This window comes from Gopherus flavomarginatus, chromosome 1 (assembly GCF_025201925.1).
Source record: "Gopherus flavomarginatus isolate rGopFla2 chromosome 1, rGopFla2.mat.asm, whole genome shotgun sequence".
In the NCBI taxonomy this organism is placed as follows: Eukaryota; Metazoa; Chordata; order Testudines; family Testudinidae; genus Gopherus; species Gopherus flavomarginatus.
Genome location: NC_066617.1, coordinates 260,061,433 through 260,081,408, shown reverse-complemented (window position 1 = coordinate 260,081,408; position 19,976 = coordinate 260,061,433). Strand labels below are relative to the sequence as shown.

Genomic DNA, 19,976 nt, shown 5'->3' with positions numbered 1-19,976 from the left:
CGGAGTTGATGGGGGAGGGGCAGCAGTTGACTCGCCACTGTCCTCACAGCCAGGTAAATTGACCTAAGATACACCAACTTCAGCTACACGTAGCGTAGCTGAAGTTGCGTCTCTTAGGTCGACCCCATCCCACCTTCAGCATAGACCAGGACTAAGGCCACGTCCAGACTAGGGTATTAAAATCGATTTTAGATACGCAACTTCAGCTACGTGAATAACGTAGCTGAAGTCGAATTTCTAAAATCGAGGTACTCACCCGTCCAGACGGCGCGGCATCGATGTCCGCAGCTCTCCGTGTCAATTCCGGAACTCCGTTCGGGTTGATGGAGTTCCGGAATCGATGTAAGCGCACTCGGGGATCGATACATCGCGTCCAGACTAGACGCGATATATCGATCCCCGAGCAATCGATTTTAGCCCGCCGATGCCGCGGGTTAGTCTGGACGTGGGCTAAGAGAAAAAAAGCCATATTGGCACATGCAGCAGGCAGAAGCATGCTGGCGTCTGCTTCCTTTTGAGCAATGTACAAGCTCTGGGCTTCTTCAGCGTTTCTACTGGTGATAGACTTTGTTGCTTCACCACTGGAAAAGCCTCAAGCAAGAAGGTGTGTTTGTGCAGGGTGTGCTCCTACACGCAGGTGCACTTTGAACGATAAATTCAGAGGGATGCTACAAGGGACTGCTTGTTGGACGCCACATTTAGAAACTTTTTCTATGGAGGCACAGGGCTTCCAGCAATCACCTGGTATTTCTTGCATCCAACTTTAGATTCTGTCTAGCTGCAGTTCACAGTTACTGTTCTCATATCTGTCAAAGACTTAGATTACAGAATTAGGTTTGTCAATCCTTTTAGGACCTGCCTCAAGTACTTGGCAGCCAATTCATCGATTGTGTGGAATCTGTCTCCAGATATCACTTGTATGATAGCCATGGCATCTGATGTACATTGGGGTTTCTTTGTTGAATGCTCTTAGCTCATACATGCTTTCAGCTTGAGCTTCCAGCTGATGTCTTAAATTCAGCTTTGTCTGCTCTTCTCATTCATCAGCATGGAAGAGGAACAGAGGCACAGACGCTAATAGGTGAACAGCAGTTGCCACTGAAACATCATCTCCGATTCTTGATAAGGAAAGGGCTCTTCAGAAAATACATTTCTGGACTGATGGCTGCTGTGACTGTCCATCATTTACCAGACTTAAGTTTGGTTGTCTTGGCCATGCTCTGTTGCCAGATTTCTCGATTCTGATGGGACATGTAGCTTCTTCAGCCCAGTCAAGTGCACTTCTCACAAATCTGTTTGTTCTTCATCAACATCTGCTATTTTCAGCAGAGACTCTTGTACATCTGATGTCACATGCAGCCTAGTGGATATGTTGATAAGCATCTCTGGATGTGATTCATGGCTACATGACTTTGCCATATTGTTCAAGATGTAACTGGTAAGAGCTGAAACATGCTCTTCATCCCTCCTCAGTGTAGAGGCAAAGACTTGTTTGGTGGATGTGATTCATGGCTACATGACTTTGCCATATTGTTCAAGATGTGACTGGTAAGAGCTGAAACATCCTCTTCATCCCTCCTCAGTGTAGAGGCAAAGACTTGTTTGGTGACTGTCTCGTTAGGTCACTTCTTTCTCTCTTGGCTTTTGCATATCCACTCAGGACATGTCTTGCGAGGGTCCACCTGACAAAGGCTAGCTTCCTTCTGGTCAGTCCTACAATCATACTGCTGCCCTTTGAGTCTTTGATAACGGTTTTCTGTTCCCACATCACTCCAAATTCCATTAAAAGAACATGGAGTCTGCTGCACAGCAAATTCCCCAGGTTCAAAAGCACTGTGTACTTGAAGGATTGACCACATCAAGAATGTAGATTGATTTCCACCTGGCATAGTTGGGCCTGTTAGCAGTAAAAAGTATGACATACTGTATGTGCAGATGAAGTTTCCAACCATCTCCTCACTCTGCATAGACATTTGGAAGCAGTATCTCCATAACCTGAAGAAAGCAATCCCAGAACTTGAATGTAGTAGACTGGGAACACCTCCACGTCTGAAATTCCTCCAATACTAGTAGCAGCATATGCTGAATTATAACACGTCATTAAAGAGCGTGATGATGCTGCAAGGGCTCAATGCCTTCAGACTTGAAGCATCTTGTGAGTGGTCAGCCAACATTTGCCAGACAAAATGCTAGAAATACAGGAGTAACTCCTCTCTAGTCATCTCCCCAAAAATGCAATAAAACAGCACAGGCTGTGAAAAACTACTCAGGCAAATTACATTGGTACCAAGCTCATTTGGGAGAGTCCATTTCACTTGTTGAGGAACAGCATACGACTGATGCTCCATGGTCTGAATGGTATACTACTTGTTCTAGGGCTGATGAGATTACCTTACATTTCAGCATTGTAGTAGACTGTGGACACATCAGCTGGTCTGGCATCCATAAAAAGTGCAGATGCAACTTTTGCGTAGGTGCTCTTAGTTGCAAGCTTATGGCTGAAAATCAGTCCAGATTGGAATTACCTGAGCATGAACAATGTCAACATCATTTGGTATTGGCAGGACATCATGAGGTAGAAGTCATAAAAGACAACAGAAGAGATCTCAAACAGCAGTCATTTGTAGGTGACAAGAATTTACTTTCCTCAAGTACTTTCTCCGTGGTGAATCAGTTCTGGACACTGCACAAGAGATTCATTGCCTGGAGAGAGCAAGTGACTCTTCTCTCCAACACTTCAGTCCAGCATCACAAGAAATATCACTATCTGCAGCCTGTTGTTGAAATACCACTCTAGCCTTTCATTGGAAAGTATTATTTCCATCAATGGCCTCTACGTTGACGTGTATATTATCATCTCCTTCATAGATGAGATTTGAATCTGTTAATACTATGCACTTCACAACTAAGAGGAATCATCTTTCAGTGTCTTTGGAACTGCTGGCTGAATTATATGCCTCAACCAACCAAAGAGACACTCCTGTTCAATTGGGGCACGAAAACAAACGACCTCTGAAAACTACAATGACCTGAATTTGGATAATATTTCGGAGACTTTCATTTTGGCTATTTCAGACACAAGGGTTGAAGTGGCATTATACTACGCTACCTGTTCATTTAAAAGCTGTTCATCAGGCTCACACGCCAGAAGAACATCTACAAACAAACAATGACTTAAGTTACTGTTTCAGATTACTAGCAGCTGGACTAAAGTCAGAGAGAGTGTTATTGAGCTGGACAGAATGACGATAGACTTGCCTAGTCCATTCTATTCATGGTATGAAGTTTCAGAAGTTGCTCCTGAAATAGCTTGCAGTATCCACATGTAAGGAAAGTAGAGATTTAGAGATCTTTGTAGCAGCTTGGAAAGGAGAAGAGCCTTCTTGTTGTACATAAGATCACTGCCTCTCTCTTCAATCAGCTGGTAAAATGCAATGTCATAAGATGATTATTATTGCAGTATAACACGTGGCTTTGCTTTAAGATTCATTTTACTCAAGTAGGAACAAAGGCACGTTGAGTGATAAACTGCATCCTTAGCACTCAAGTCTTACATAGATATTCCATGAAATGTCATCTCTTCTTTGAAGTGATGCCTCCCTTAGTTTGGTTGCTCTCTCAAATATTTCTATTTTATGATGTTTCTTGTCCATATTGTGTGCTTTGCCTCAGGCCAACAATGCAAAGGGAGGAAATGCTGGAGAGCGTGCTTGCTCTGGTGGCTACAGAACCAGGTGAATATGATACTCTGATTGGATTCAGAGTCTGTTTTCTTTCCTGAGTCCAGTACAACTCTGACATGTACCAAATTCTACTTGTTTATGTATTTCTGAAAGCAAACCCTGCGAAGTAGTATAGGTAGCACATCATCTAAACTAGAAAACTCATCCAGTAGCTGCCAATACAATTCATCTCTCCTGGCTTCCGCTGCCAGCACCAAGAATTCTGTGCAGTACTGATGGATTTTGACAATTTTACATTCTTTTGATTTTCTTGACAAATAACATTTTTCAAAGTTTGTGGAGAGTCTTCTTCTATTTGATGTACGCTTTAAGAGCCTTGTATCTGCCATATCTTCATATACTGTAACATCCCTGTAGAGGTAAAATTCCCAAAGGATATTGTTAGCATTACCACCACCACTTCTCACTTTGTACAAGTATACAGATATACGCTAAATTAGATATAAACTAGATCTGTTAGTATCAAAATTGCCATTTTTGTTTGGTGAGCACTTTGACTGAAGTCCAATATGAAGCTGTGTATTGCCATCTCTCAATTAATACTGATCTGTGCATAAGAGTACTGGATTAAAAACCTAGTTTTCAGAATAGTTCAAAAGCTAGTACTGCATGCACAGGCAATGACAAATTAAAGCCTTCTGTCAGGCAGACTAGATGCTACATTGTATGTACAAAGGTTTACAAATGTAAAAGTATTATATTAGGAATTCAAGTACATTTACATGTACACATAAATGTACATGTAATGCTTTTCCATTATTTAGTACAAACTATGGGAAACTGATCTGGGCAGCAAATTTCAGCTGAAACTATTATACAAAACTATTATAATCACTTGGTAGATACTTTGACAATTAAGAATGTGATGTGAAAACATTTCATTGTAGCATATTGCAAAATGTGGATATTCACCATTTTTGCTACATGCATTTTTTCTGGAAAAAAATACTTGTCCATGCAAAACTAATAAAAATCTTTTAATATATTGTCATTTGATAGCTTTGACCAATAAATACCACCTTAAGGTGTAGAAATTAACTTAAACAGTAAACACTGTAGTCAATCATACTGCAGTGTTTCCAGTACTGTGCAAAAAATGACACTCACTTTGGCTACCATTGTTTCACCCTGCTTACAGCACTACTTGACTGCTCCACATCATATCTTATCTGAACGTATATATAATAATCTTTTAAATTACATATGATGTGGGTGTGTGTAGGCTGAGTACATTAAAGTCTAAAATATGGCCCTTTCTGGAGAATTTCTGGAGAATATGCTTATCTGCAACGATTACTGTAGCCTGTAACATCCACATTGCCCTTACCCAGACCAACAAAAATTCTACAGCTTAGATAACATTCCCTGCTTATTCTTCTCAACATGCATTTCTCATAGTTCCCTTCGAATTCCTCCATTAGCTCTGTGACACAGAGACCCACTGGTACCAACAGGCAAAGGATTCACAGTTCTTTACAAGCAACTGTCTGAGACCAGACAAACTCACCTCACCTACGACAAAACTTTCATGGCATTAATCCAAGAAGGATATTGTATGCGGTCTCTACTGTAACTTACCAATACTCAATCATTGTGAGATGTGTGTACAATATATAAAAAATAACATGAAAATTATATCCTTTATGGTCTGGGAGTTCAAATGAGTCACCGAGAAAACAGAAGGCTCTGTGCTGGCCCGTTCAAGCAGGAGGAAGTTATCACCCCTCACTGGCTAGCCAATTACAGACTCATAGACTTTAAGGTCAGAAGGGACCATTATGATCCTGTAGTCTGAACTCCTACACAACGCAGGCCACAGAATCTCACCCACCCACTCCTGTAATAACCCCCTAACCTATGTCTGAGTTACCAAAGTCCTCGAATTGTGATTTAAAGACCTCAAGGTGCAGAGAATCCTCCAGCAAGTGACCCGTGCCCCACGCTGCAGAGGAAGGCAAAAAGCCTCCAGGGCCTCTGCCAATCTGCCCTGGAGGAAAATTCCTTCCCAACTCCAAATATGGTGATCAGTTGAACCCTGAGCATGTGGGCAAGACTCACCAGCCAGCACTCAGAAAAGAATTCTCTGTAATAACTCAGATCCCACTCCATCTAACATCCCATCACAGACTACTGGGCATATTTATCTGCTAATAATCAAAGATCAATTAATTGCCAAAATTAAGCTATCCCATCATACCAATTATGTAATGTACTGCTCAACTGTCCACTGTTGCAACAGCCCAGAAAGGTCAATGGAAAACCATGAAAGAAACTATAAACATCAAAACCTGTTGGAGGTAAAAAGGAAACTTAACAGACAGGGCATCTACCTGTTTGTTAATAAAGACAAAAGACTGATTCAATATATCAGAGGGTAGAGAAAGACATACTGGTTCCGTTCACTGAGGAGACATCTTGTTGAGCAGGGTTGTTTCAGGAAAGATTGGACCCTGGTTCCTGTACTATGCGTTACACAGGAGTGGTGATTTAAGGTAAAAATGGTAAACTGGGGTGCATTGCTCCGCTGAAAGCAGAAGGCTCTGGGATTTTGTGAGTACCAAGTGTAAGGGGCTGGATATCACAGGGGAATGCTTAAAGAAGACTCAAGGACTTAGATGCACTTCTTGTTAACCTGCAAGGCAATGACAGGGCTGGCATAGCCTGGAGCAGAGTGCTTCAATGGCTAAAAGGATAGAGATGTTAGGAAGCTAACACCCAGCCACTATAGGCAAGACTCCCTCTTGTTAGAGGGTACCCTGCAAACTATGGTAAGTTTCCTTTTTATCCATCATATACAATTGCATGTACTTACTATCATGGCCCTTCACAGGTCCACACCTTCCCAATTATCCACCCCACCTCTTAACACACCTAACATCCAATAATACCAGCCTCGTCCACGCTGATAGGATCGTCTCCATCCTTTATTCTACACTGCCCCTTTATGCATGCAATGCCCTCTCTGAACTAGTCTGTAAAGCCACTCTCCTCCTCCATCTTTTTGCAGGCAGTACACAAGAAGTGGCCTTGAAGATGGTTTGACCAATGATAGTGGAAATTGTTTAGAGCTGTTGAGTATTGCTGGTAAGTTGGGTTTTCTTAACAATTAAATTGTACATAAAGTGTATATAAATATTGTACATTCCGATGATCTCTCTTCCCTAAGTTTCCTGCCTGTTCTGATTCCATTCATAAAGTGATAGCAACTGTACAGTACCTTTCCTTCTACTTTATAGCAGTTTTCAGAATTGCACATTTTGATGTTTTTGCCATCTATTCCCTGGAAGACGTACAAAATGTCTCTTACAAGGTTTGTTTCAGTTATTTCAACATTACCTAAAAAAGAAAACATTGGTTAAGACTGTTTAGATTTGTAAGGATACTTAGATTATTCTTCTTAAAAGTTATGGAAGTTGAATTGAAAAACAAAACTACTTCCTTCTATTTATTTTAAGTTTTCCATGATGAAATTGTCCTGAGGAGGCACAAAGAAAGCCATTTGCCTATACCTGAAAACATACCAAAGCAGTTCAGCCATCAGATGTGTGTGCTCTAAACTTAGCACAACATTCCAGAGACTATGAAAGGAACAGACAGCCTTTAAGGTCAACTCCGTTTTGATCTTACCATAAGTGCAGGTAGCCCTGAATAATTCCTTGTCCTTTCTTGACTGCACAGTTGAAACTTGTTTGTTGTTTCAGAGTTAATTTTTCAACAGTCTCCTTTGGAGACAATAAAGCTCATCCATGAAGGAGATCTGCTTATTAAAAAAACGTTTCTTATGAGAAAAATATCCTGGTTTCACATTTAAAAATTACTCCAATGTTGGGTGCTGGGAAATCACTCAAACGTTTTCACCTGTACACCCTTTAAATCCCAGGCAAAGTAAATGCAGAGATAAATTTAAGTTATGCTCCTATAAAAAGTTCTAGCTTTTGAGTCAGTACAACTTCAGGTGCTGGAGCATCCAATTTGTCCTCTAGTTCACAGCTCTGATTGAAGTCCAGACTGCTTTTGTGCCTCAGACTAGTTATCAATTTACAGAAGGCAATTCAAGACAGTGAGCAGCTTTTCTTCATTTGCTGGGTCTTCCAGTATCCTGTACTTTTGTGACCCTATTTGGAGGCTAAGAACTAAGCCATTTCAGTCTTGACAAAGTTCTCAGTATCAACTACAGATTCTTTCTTAATAGGATGCTGCCTCTTCTGGAATTGGCAAGAGAGCTGTCCTGATTTGGGAACCCCAATGAGTTCCTTTATCTTCTCCCCCAACTTCTGTAATAAGACACAGATATTCCTGGTTTAGGCTAAGGAAGCCAGCTAGGTCATCTAAGGACACAACCTACAGAAGCCAAGAGAGGCTGGCGTCATATCAACATCCAGAACCTTACATGTAGCAAGGTTTTCTCAACACCTCACAGACAAATGATGCTAGTCTATGTTATGCTTTAAAATACTCCTATCAGTCTAGAGGGTACAAATTCTCAAACATAGCTGAAAAATATTACCTGAAGAAGTTTATTTCACAACAGAGAAAAGAAAAGGTTCTCGAAAGTCACTGTATCTGCAGATCTATATGAACCTTCTCTTCCTTTCTCCCTTCTTCAGAAAGTCAATAGTCTGGAGGAAGGAGAGAGGAACTGAGGGCATACAACAGTGTGGTGGGGGATCCTTTTATAGTTTCAGCTAAAACGTGGGTGCACTCTCACAACTAGCATTTCAACTGTAAGACAACTCTAGAACAGGTTCACGACTCCTGAACTGCACATTTGCAGAGGCAATATCAGAGAATGCCAATTAACAGTAATCAGCCTATTTACAGAGCTCTGTCATCATTTGTATGTTTTGTAAATTTCAATAGCTGCCTGTTTTTATATACGGAATGTGGTTTTACTCCAAAAAGTGACTGACACTTCATATACACTTAATATAATCTGTTCCTTGTATGAATTAAGAGTCATACCTGCTGGTACATTGAGAAAAATAAGTATTTACTACTTTTCAAATTATATTAGCATTAAAAAGCTAACAGGACAATAAGAGAACAGGCTAAATTATATATTTCCTCTCGTGCATTCACAGCATTGTTAATCAGATTCTAATTGCAAAGCCAAGTTCTGTCTTCAGTTACAAATGCACACTCCATTTGGTCTTTTTTTCCCCTAGCAACAATACACATAATTGGAATAACCAGCTTGATTTTCAAATCCAGGATACATTTAGCAGGGCTGATAGCTAGGAGATCTTTTATTTGCTAACTGACACCATTTATTCAGGAAGCAATTTAAAAATATGGCATTGTGAGGCACCCTGTCTCTTTTTAGTCACTATTCAGCGTTGATCTTGTTCATACAAGGAGACCTTTCTGAATACAAGAAGGTGGAAGGTTAACTTTCCTCAACAGCTGCTTCACAGTTAAGTTATCTAGTTAAACTGGTCAAATTCTTCACTCAGTTAATGTAAATCCATGAGTGACTCCTTCAAAGTCTATTCAGTCCAGACTTACAGCGATGTAAATAAGATAAATTAACCGATTATATTTTAAAAAGGAATGCACTATTCTAAATTATCACTGAAAACTGTGTCAGTGAGGTGGTACTTCAAGGACTGTGTACTCAGGATAATAAAACAGTTACACATTTTACTTATCCAGCAGATTCTTGCTAGAATGCGCATCTTTATAGCACGAATTTGGTTAATGCAGGGATCGCGCATGGATCCAAAATCCCACGTCCTAGCGGGGATCCAGTGTATATGTGAATATAAATGGTTCCATGGGTTTTGGGGTTCTGTCCCTCTTGTTATCCATTTCCCCTAAAACTTTTGATCATCATCATAGACACTGCAGGTTTTAAGAGCATATTCATTCACAATACATCTGCTCTACTGCTTGGTCCTGCTGTCCACAGCAATGGATTGGGTCTATGCTACTTGCAATATCGAAGAAAAGATTAATTTTGAATGGGGAGAATGTGTACTCAAACCATTTTTCCCCTCTCACAGTAGGAATGTAGAAAAGTTAATGGCCAAATACACTGATCTTTTGTATATGTGCTGTCTTTCTACCTTCAAATCTGTCCTCTTGGGAAAGTTCTTCACATATAGTAACACAATGGAACAGAAGCTATTCCCAGGAAAAGCATAGGATAGTCACAACAAAAACAAGGAAACAAATAAGTTGCAGGGGAAAAAACCCTTTAGCAAAAAGCATATTACTCACCACTCGTCTCCCCTTCTCGCCTTGACCTTGGCACATTGCGAGACACAGTGTTTGGAAGGCCTTTTGAGGTAGAGCTTTGTAATGAAGGCTGGCCAGCAGTTAGAGCCCATGCAAGACGTGAACCCAGCTGTTGACGAAGGCAATCTCCCACCCCTGGAGCTTGATAGGATTGTCTAAAAAGACAGGAAGAAAACAATGTTAACAGGACAGTGTGTGAAGTCTACACAAGTGCTGCCTCTATCGTAGCTGTTCTGCAGATAAACTGAGGACCTCAGTATTCAAGACTGCAAGGCACGTAAACTTCACAGGCACCGAACTGAAACAGAGTGTGATGCAAAAGAGAATGATATGAAGATATTCACTAACAGGAACTGTGAACAAGGTAACCATATATCCTCTTAAACCCATAACAATATTTTGAGGTTTGCTATTTTGTAAAGTGCTTTGAAAATGTATGTAGATACCCATAGAGAATGTGCTTATTGCCGTAAGAAATCTGAAATCACTGGATAAAAATGCAAAGTATTCTTGAAAAATATCTTTAATGTCTTCATTATAGGCAAAATTTAAAATTTACCCTGGAAGGAGGGACTGTGGAGTTGGTGTTGGCCCATTCAGGGCATACATGCTTATGCTGCTGATCCCACTGCTCGCCATACTGCCCGCACTCTGGGCAGATTGAGCATTGCGGTCCTGATAATTCAATGGAAGGCTTTGAGGCCTAGCATAGTAGTAAGGAGTTGAGTGAGCATCTCGCGGCAATGCTTGAGCAAACAATGTGGCATAACTTGACGCCTTAAAGACAAAACACAAAGATCTAATTGTGAGTTACTTTAGTCAAACTAAAGTAGCTAAAATAATTTTTTCCCCAACTGTGTGTCTGAACTGTTATTGCCTTTCCTAATAGTAAATTAAAGTCAGGTATATACTAGAAAAGGTTTGCTGGTATAGCCATATCGACAAAACCCTCTTAATGAAGAGGCAGCTTATACCAGCCAAAGAATGCATTTGGTAGCAAAGTTCATTTCACTTGCCAAACTGGGGTATGTTATCCCAGCAAAAGGACATTTTTGCCAGCATAACTGCAACTATACTAGAACATTTGCTATTAGCAAAGTGTTGCCAAAACACCACATCCCCAACCAAAATTGCTATACCAGCAAAAAATAATAAATAAATAAATATCCACCCAGTATGGACTCAACCTAAGTTAAATCTATCCAAAGTGTTCCAGATAATGACTGTTTTGCATGTTTCATTAATTATTCAGTTTTATGCTTAAAGAGAATAGCTTCTTTAATTCTCATTGTTAGAATATTTACACAAAATACATTTTTAAAAGAATCCTTATATTTAATGAAAAATTTCTTGCTTCCAGCCTTTCCAAAGACTTTGCAGATACTCCCCTTTTTGAAGAGGTTTGTTTTACTCTGGATATTAACATCTCTTAACATTCCCATTTGGGATTTCTACTGAATTTTAAAACATTTATTGAAGAAACACAGAACTCCTTACCTACCTTGTTAGACTGCTTACGTGGGTCTTCACTAAGGCTGAGCAAGAGGTAGAGTATTGACCATTTGTTTTTCAGGATGCCCTATTCAGAGATAGGCATGTATTAGATAATATCCAGTTAAACAGATTTGCTTCACAATTATTTCCAGAGTTTATTGCATTTTTACCCCTATCTCACAACCTAGATCATAAGAAACTAATTCCCACATTGTAGTTGTAAAGAGCAGGCTAAAACTAACACACCAAAACTACACAAAAACATAATTTAAATATACACAAGGAGGATGTCTGAAGTCAGTGTCACTACCTTGAGAACATGAAGTTCATATGTCAGTTCTATGAAGAAAACTTCCTCCAGCATTCAGTATTCTTGTGTCACAAATTCTCAAGTGCACTGAAAGAGATCAGCTAACCAGCATACCAAATTTTAAAATTCACAGCTAACTATAAAGAAAGTTTACATACTGCTTCATGTCCACCATACATCAGCTACTCTTTGACTTAAGTCAGCATCTTGGATTAATCCCTACTCTCTACAATAGAAGTGAGGGGAAGACCCAATCCTTGAGAAATCTAACTAATAGCTGCCTTTTCTCTGCTGATCCCCCTGCAGGGAGGCTCCAGAATAAGGGGGATCTCTAACCTGGGATTATAGTAATCTCCATGAAGAACACAGAGACAAAGGAAACTACCAGACTATTTATGAAGTCAGAAGCACAGAGCTCACTCAACTCTGGACTGTACCAAAACAATAACCAAGAGAAAGGAAAAGTGGAGCTGTGTTGGCTGCTATCTTGAAACACAGCATTATCAATCTTTTAAATCTCAGTAGGAAAGTTGACCTGCAAGAGATAACTTAATGGTACAGCTGTGTCAGATGAATTCCAGTGTATTCTTGTAAGGAGTAATAAGGACAAGTGTATAAAGGTTTCCTCGTTTTCACTGCACATTAGTACACATGGAAGCATATATTCTATTCTAAACCACTAACTCACAAATATAAAGGAGTTTGGTGGCTGACAACTTTCAAACAGGTTAATGATGTATCACTTCACGGGGAATCAGTAGCAGAGTGAGGAGAACGAGAGTTTACAGAATTTTCCAAAAAAGTGATTTTTTTCCCCTCTTCTAAATTTCATTTGTCTAAATTCTGTACCAGTGCAACCTTACCAAATCAGGAAATTCAACTGTATGTAAGAAATCTTTACAATTTTGGTTTTGCACTTAACTCTAGTAATTTGTTTAAAACCAGTGTTACAATCACAAAAATGGAGAAATTGTGATCCATGCACTTCTACCTCTCTTTTTCCATTTCTTCAATAGAAAGGCCCTTAACTTTAATTAAATTAAATATTATGTTAATAGTTTCCAGTATCCTTCTCTGTGGTAAAGTATACAGAGACAGATGATCCAAGTAAGATCATATGTCCAATCACTAGATTTCTATGGTCACGGACTCTCTGTCTTCCATCTTCTGAGACAATTTGTAATGAAGAACCCTAGATAATTTTGTAAAAGGTCACTTTCTAGAACAGTGTTGTTTAATTAGAGGCTGGCAGGCCAGATCTGGCCACATGGGGTCTTCGCTTGGCCTGTTGGACATAAACTATGCTGCCAAGGGTTCCACTGCAAGGATGGTCCCACTAACCAGTTCCACCTCACCTCAGGCTTCCAGCAGCTCTGGCCCCTGTGCTATTTTGCCAGCCCCAGCTGCAGCATCCCCATGCTGGCCCACCCTCTGAGCATCCCCACACTCCCCACCTGACCAGCAATACCTGCCCACTCAAAGGATGCTCTAAAACTGTGCAGGAAAAGGGGCCTCCTGGAGGGGAGCACAGGGGCCAGAGCCGCCAGGAGCAAGCTGGAACTGGGTAGTGGTGCCACCCTCACAATGGAGCCCCCAGTGGGGACAGGAAGGAACAGCTGATGCCCAAAAGGCCCTAGCAAAATCAAACAAACTAAAATTTCATACAATGACTTGTTTATACTGCTCTATATACTGTGCACTGAAATGTAAGTATAATATTTATATTCCAGTTGATTTATTTTATAATGATATAGTAAAAATGAGAAATTAAGCAATTTTTCAGTAACAGTGTGCTAGGACACTTGTATTTTTAGGTCAGATTTTGTAAGGAGGAAATGTTGAGAGCCACTTTTCTAAACCTTTTATCATTTTTGTTGCTCTCTTCTGGACTCTATCCAATTTATCCATATATTTTTTAAACTACAGTGACCAAAACTGGATGCAACACTCCAGCTGAGACATAGTGCCTCCTGTGTTTTACATACAACACTCCTGTTAATACACCACAGAATAATAGTCTTTTTCACAGTTGCATCTCATTGTTGACTCATTCAATTTGTGATGCACCATAAAACTCCAGATCTTTTCAGCATTATTACTGCCTAGCAAAATGGTTATTCCCTATTTTGTAGTTGTGCATTTGACTTTTTCCTTCCTACTTGTAGTACTTTGTATTTGTCATTCATGAATTTCATCTTGTTGATTTCAGACCAATTCTCCAATTTGTCATGATCATTTTTAATTCTAATCCTGTCCTCCAAAGTGCTACCAGTCCCTCCCAGTTTGGTGTCATCTTCAAATTTTATAAAAACCATACCCTCCACTCCATTATCCAAGTAATTAAATATTGTCTAGTACCAAAATATTGACAAGATTCCTGGGGAACGCCACTAAATATTTCCCATCACTTTGACAGACAGTCATGGATAACTACTGAGTATGATCTTTCAACTAATTATGCACCCATTTTGCAGTAAATTTCATCTACATCACACTTCCCTAGTTTGCTTATGAAAATGTCATGTGTGTGTCAAAAGCCTTACTAAAAATCTAGATAACATGTCATCTTCCCCCCACCCCCACCCCATCCACTAAGCCAGTAACTCGGTCAATAGAAGGGAATTAGGTTGGTTTGGCATGATTTGTTCTTGACAGATTCCTTATAACACTATTACCCTCTAGGTGCTTACAAATGGATTGTTTAATAATTTGTTCCAGCATCTTACAGGTACTGAATTTAGGCTGACTGGCCTATAAATTCCCTGGGTCCTCTTTGATCCCCTTTTTAAAAGATAGGTATTATATATACACACCAGAGGTGGCCAAACTTACTGGCCTTCTGAGCCACATACAATAATCTTTAGAAGCTCAAGAGCCAGAGCACACTTGCTGGGAGCCAGGGCTTGGGGCCTCAGCCTCGCTCCTGCTGAAGCCCCAAACCCAGGCAGATGAGCCCCGCATAGCTGAAGCCCAGAGACCCTCCTCCCCACTGGACAGAAGCTCCTACCCCACCACCTCACTGCAAGGCAGAGGTCCCAAGTTTCTCCCCCACTGCCAACCCAGTCTGGTAGGGGAGAATAGGGGGTGGGAAGGAGGCTTGCGAGCTGCATTTTAATGGTAAAAGAGCCACATGTGGCTCGCGAGCTACAGTTTGGCCACCCTTGATATTTACCCCTTTCCTGTATTATCATAGCACCTAAGAGCCCTAGTCATGGACTTTGACCACTGTACTAGGTGCTGTAAAAAAACAAAAATGTATGTTAGAAGTCCCCATAGGTCAGATGACTACTCCTTTCTGTGATTAGTTCAGATATTCAGCAAACTGGGCAGGGCATCCAAATGCCACCCGCTGGAAACAACTGAACCAGCGAATATCTCATTAACAGAGGGGAAGCAGGAGGAAGAACAATGATGTCAGATTTTGATGTACTGGCCAGCCGTGATGTGATAAATCTTAATGTCAACTGATGAACAACAAATATAGCTTGTTGGATCATTAGATATATCCCACTAAATACATATGAACTGGCCTCGTGAGTCCAGGGAGCGGAGATGGAATTCACAAGTACCAAGCAGCTTTCACTTTAAAGGAAAAGTAATTACTACACTTTTGAAAGAGATATTTTGCAACAGTCTTGGAAACTAAGTTAATCATAAAACACATATCCACACCATCACCCACCCACATATGAAAATCTTTTCCTCCACATTTTATGGCTAATACAACATCTAACAGCACAAAAAAAATATTTCTGTGGAATCAGTTGTGTAGCTACTGTAAGCAGGGGAATGGTCCTGCTACTGTGGGGAACTTTCCTGGCTATCAGACAGCAAAAGTACCTGAGTCCCTTGCTCCAACACCCTTTACCCAGATGCTTGCCTGACCTTAAGGACTTCCCTTTCCCTCTCCTGTGAGGCAGTGCCTTGTAACCCCAATAAGGTTGGGCCCAGGATTCCTGGGAGGCTACACCCCCAGTCTCATCATGGTCATTTGGGACAGGGATAAGGTGTCCCCACCTCAGGGTACTGTCTCCACACCAGCAACTTCCCTGGCCCAGTGAGCACTACATTAAGTTCAAACAAAATATAATTTATCAAACAGAAAGGAACACTATGTGCATATGGAAACCACAAACAGCAGGCTCTAGGATGTAAGAAAAGTTCACAGTCCATTCCTCACATGTCCCAGAACTCCTTCCCAGGCCCTGGTTGCACTGCAGGGATACTATGGGTCAGATATTCTCTGGTGGTGGCCACATGCCCCCCCTCTCTGCCCAGCACGAGCCCTCCCTCCCAGCAGGGTCACGACCCCCCTCCAAGTCCAACCTGCAAGACCTTGTCTGGTGATGTGTCCCTGCGCTGGGCCCTCGTTCTCTCCAGCTGCTCATTGCACTTGATGCCAGTGTTACTTATGGCACAGTGCATACGCTCCCCAGCTCTGGGCCTGCAGCTCACTGCTGTAGCTCAGCCATGGCTGCTCTGCACCGCTCTAGGTCCGGCACTGCTTTGACTCCATGCTGCTGCTGAGCCTCCAGCCCAGTTCTGCTTTCTAGGCTGCTTCTCTGGACCCTCTGGCTCTGGCTGCTGCTGCTCTGCCTCCAGCTCAATTCAGGCTGCTGCTCTCTCCTTAGCTGTGTGCTACTCTGGCTCAGGCAGTTCTGAAGGAGGACCAGACCGCAGGCTCCTGACTCTCTCATTGGCCTACCTGCCTTGTCAATCAGGTTAACCTGCACTGCTGGCCTCTCCCCATGGGCCTTGTGGACTGTCAGTCTCACGATTTTGATTTCTCATTGGCCCTTCCCCTTTCTTTTGAACTGGGAGATGAACAACTAAAGAAATCCCATTAAGTTTCAGTAAGGGGCCAACAGTCCCTTTACACTACTGTTAGCATTCAGAAACCATAGTGTGTGCACTTTTCAAAAAGAGAAAAAAGAAATCATTCTAGTGCTTAGATGCTACAATGACAAGCATTTAAGAGAGATTGGTATAGGGAAATGGGGAGGAGGGAAGAAGGTTCCAAACAATGCCTATGAAATAGTTATAGGCTTGTTCTGGTAGATGTCAACTAACAAAATGGGGGAGGGGGGGAACAGAACGTTAAAGACTGTTTAAAAAATTTTAACTATGTTATAGTCACATTCTTGTAACTGTGCTCACATCATCTACTATTCTGCTTCAAGCAATGTATGGCATTTGTGCATATATGTGTTATAATGGTTTAAATTGTGGTCGTTTTCATATGCTGTGTGTTCACATTACTCTTACCAACTGCTAGCTATAATAATACTACATTAGATCAATAGCAGCGGGTGCGTGTATGTATTTATTTTACACACACAAAAGCTACCTTAAAAGAACAAGGTAGCAAGACTGCTGACAGTAGGCCTGAGGACAGCTGCAAGTTAGTGCTGCTGAAATGGAAGAACTGATGATGGAGCCTACTGCAACCTGGTGACACTGTCCATCACTACAGAAGCTAGAAAAGATATCTTGTAGATATGTGGAATGGATGGGGAAAGAAAGAAAAAAGGAGTAAAGGTCAGCTGATAAGCTTAGCAACAACACTGGTATTTTCAGGCTTAGGACCTTACTTTTCTAAAGCATATGCTTAACTCTAATGACGTCTTAAAATTAAGTACATAAGTGTTTTCAGGACTGGGACCTAAACACAGCAATTAGATTTACTGAATGTTTCTCATTTGTAATGAGACAGGTACTACCCATCAATGGTCCCATAGAGTCTAGTATTCTTTCTGACAATGGACAGTACCAGATGCTTCACAAAAAAGTGCTAAAAAAGTCTTGGAGTGAGCAGCTGTTTCTTCCTAACCCACTGAAGTCAGAGACTGACTTATGCCCAAAAGTATGAGGGTTTATATTCCTTCCAAACTACTGTATGGAATTTTTACTCTTTCTAGATGTAACTCTGGATGTTCTCCATATAAGTGTCCCATTTTCATGTGATCTTGCTAAGCTCTTGTTCTCAATTATATTAGCCTTTAGAATTCACTGCCACAATATCCTTAGTAGAACCATTTTTATATCCTACTTAACACAAGTTATTTTTCCCCCTTTAAGATAAGGGGTGGTCACTGAACCATGTTAATAATTGTTTATTACAATGGTTTTCAACCTGTGGTCCACAGACCTCTGGGTGCCCACAAACTACGTCTAAGGTGTCCACATAAGGTGACGATGAAAACGTTTCAGATCCCAGAACAGGCATTGTGTTTTTCTGATCAACCAAAAATATGTGAATACCCACACCTACAGGTCAAAACCCAGAAGTGTTGTCATTATCATAGAAGTCCCCAGTTTAGCGCCCTTTCTCATGTCACATTAAATGCTATGCCAAGAATGTGCAACATTTATAGCTGAACTCTGTTCAGTCAGTCAGTTTTCAGTCTAAGACTTCTACAGTAGGGGGCAACTGATCACAGGTTGAATTTCCAATGGGGTCTGCACCTCAATTCAAAAAATTTTTAGGAGTCTAAAAATGAAAAAAGGTTGAAAACCACTGATTAAACTGGACACTAGGAAGTTTAGACTTGAAATTAGACAAAGGTTTCTAACCATTAGAGGAGTGAAGTTCTGGAACAGCCTTCCAAGGGGAATAGTGGGGGCAAAAGACATATCTGGCTTTAAGACTAAGCTTGATAAGTTTATGGAAGGGACGGTATGATGGGATAGCTTAATTTTGGCAATTGATCTTTGATTACCAGCAGATAAGTATGCCCAGTGGTCGGTGATGGGATGAGATCTGAGTTACTGCAGAGAATTCTTTCCTGAGTGCTGGCTGGTGAGTCTTGCCCACATGCCCAGGGTTTAGATGATCGCCATATTTGGGGTCGGGAAGGAATTTTCCTCCAGGGCAGATTGGCAGAGGCCCTGGAGGTTTCTCGCTTTCCTCTGCAGCGTGGGGCATGGGTCACTTGCTGATGGATTCTCTGCACCTTGAGGTCTTCAAACCACAATCTGAAGACTTCAATAACTTGGCCATAGTTTAGGGGGTTGTTATAGAAGTGGAGGGGTAGGGTTCTGTGGCCTGCTTTGTGCAGGAGGTCAGACTAGATTATCACATTGGTCCCTTCGGACCCTAAAGTCTATTCTATGAAATTTTAATCCTTCACATTGGTTTTTGCTAACTAAAAATATCCCTACAATATTTCTCCCTATCACACTACACAGAACAGATGATGTAAGATACTGTCTATCTCAGTTTCACTGAGATTTTCGTCAAACATGATAGATGTTCAAGTTTGAGAATTCAGGACACATTTAAAGTATTGATTTCTTTCCACCTCATCTGAAATTCTAGCCTTAGACTCCCCCTTCTTCTGATACATAGACTCTACATATTACCTTCCGTTGTCAGAAAAGACTGACATACACTGCTCTTTGACAAGTGCCTGTGTGTTAGGAGAACTCTCAAAGTCAGCAAAACCCTTAACCTTCAACATGAAAACCTCAGATCACTTAAAAACTCAAAATAAGAGGACTGCTTAACTTCTAAATCAATACATCGATACACTTCAGGACACATTATCCTAAAAATAAGTGGCAGTGAGATAATCCTTCAATTTTACACATAAAAAAGTAAACACTTCTATTTTTGCAAAAGCTACTTCCTTCCCATAAAATGTCCTTTATGCAGTTATACGCAAACCAAAACACTGCTGATATTTTCCAGTTTTACTTTAATCCAAGCTAGTTTCTTACATTTTGAACTATAGGCAATTTAATAGCAAGTCCAGAAGAAACAGATTGTAAGAATGAAATTATTGGTAAAGCCACACATTACTATACCTGTGAATGGAGTTTTCTGTAAAGTTCTGAAAACAAAGCAGCATCCGCTTCCCTTCTTTGTCGCACAACTGTCAAGAGGAAAAAGCTTCTTAGGGTACGAAACTTAATTCGTCAATTATAGTAACAACATTATTTTGTATTGATACATTTGTGCAATTTATGGCATGGGAGGAAAGCAAGAGGATAAAGACAGAGTTCATTTTCCATACACATGCACTTCTTAGCCTCTAAGGGTATGTCTACAGATTAATCAAACACCTGCAGCTGACCCAGACTCCAGCGTCAGCCCGAACATCTACACAACAATTTTTAGCTCCACAGTCCAAGCCCAAATCAGCTGATCCTGGCCAGCAATGTCCATGCCGCTGTTCTTTTATTCCAGTGAA

The 19,976-nt window shown here is 40.8% G+C and overlaps 1 protein-coding gene across 3 annotated transcripts in view; it reads right to left on the bottom strand.

The window, feature by feature from the left end:
- The window catches only part of TUBGCP3 (tubulin gamma complex associated protein 3), a 108,435-nt gene that overhangs the window by 75,232 nt on the left and 13,227 nt on the right, over window positions 1–19,976 (bottom strand). For all 3 annotated transcript variants that reach the window (XM_050948097.1, XM_050948108.1, XM_050948102.1), the window contains exons 3-7: window positions 19,591–19,658; window positions 11,482–11,559; window positions 10,540–10,757; window positions 9,963–10,135; window positions 6,961–7,079 (exon numbers count right to left, since the gene is read on the bottom strand). In XM_050948097.1, the coding sequence (XP_050804054.1) occupies window positions 6,961–7,079; window positions 9,963–10,135; window positions 10,540–10,757; window positions 11,482–11,559; window positions 19,591–19,658 (656 nt within the window). The remainder of the gene's footprint in view (window positions 1–6,960; window positions 7,080–9,962; window positions 10,136–10,539; window positions 10,758–11,481; window positions 11,560–19,590; window positions 19,659–19,976) is intronic.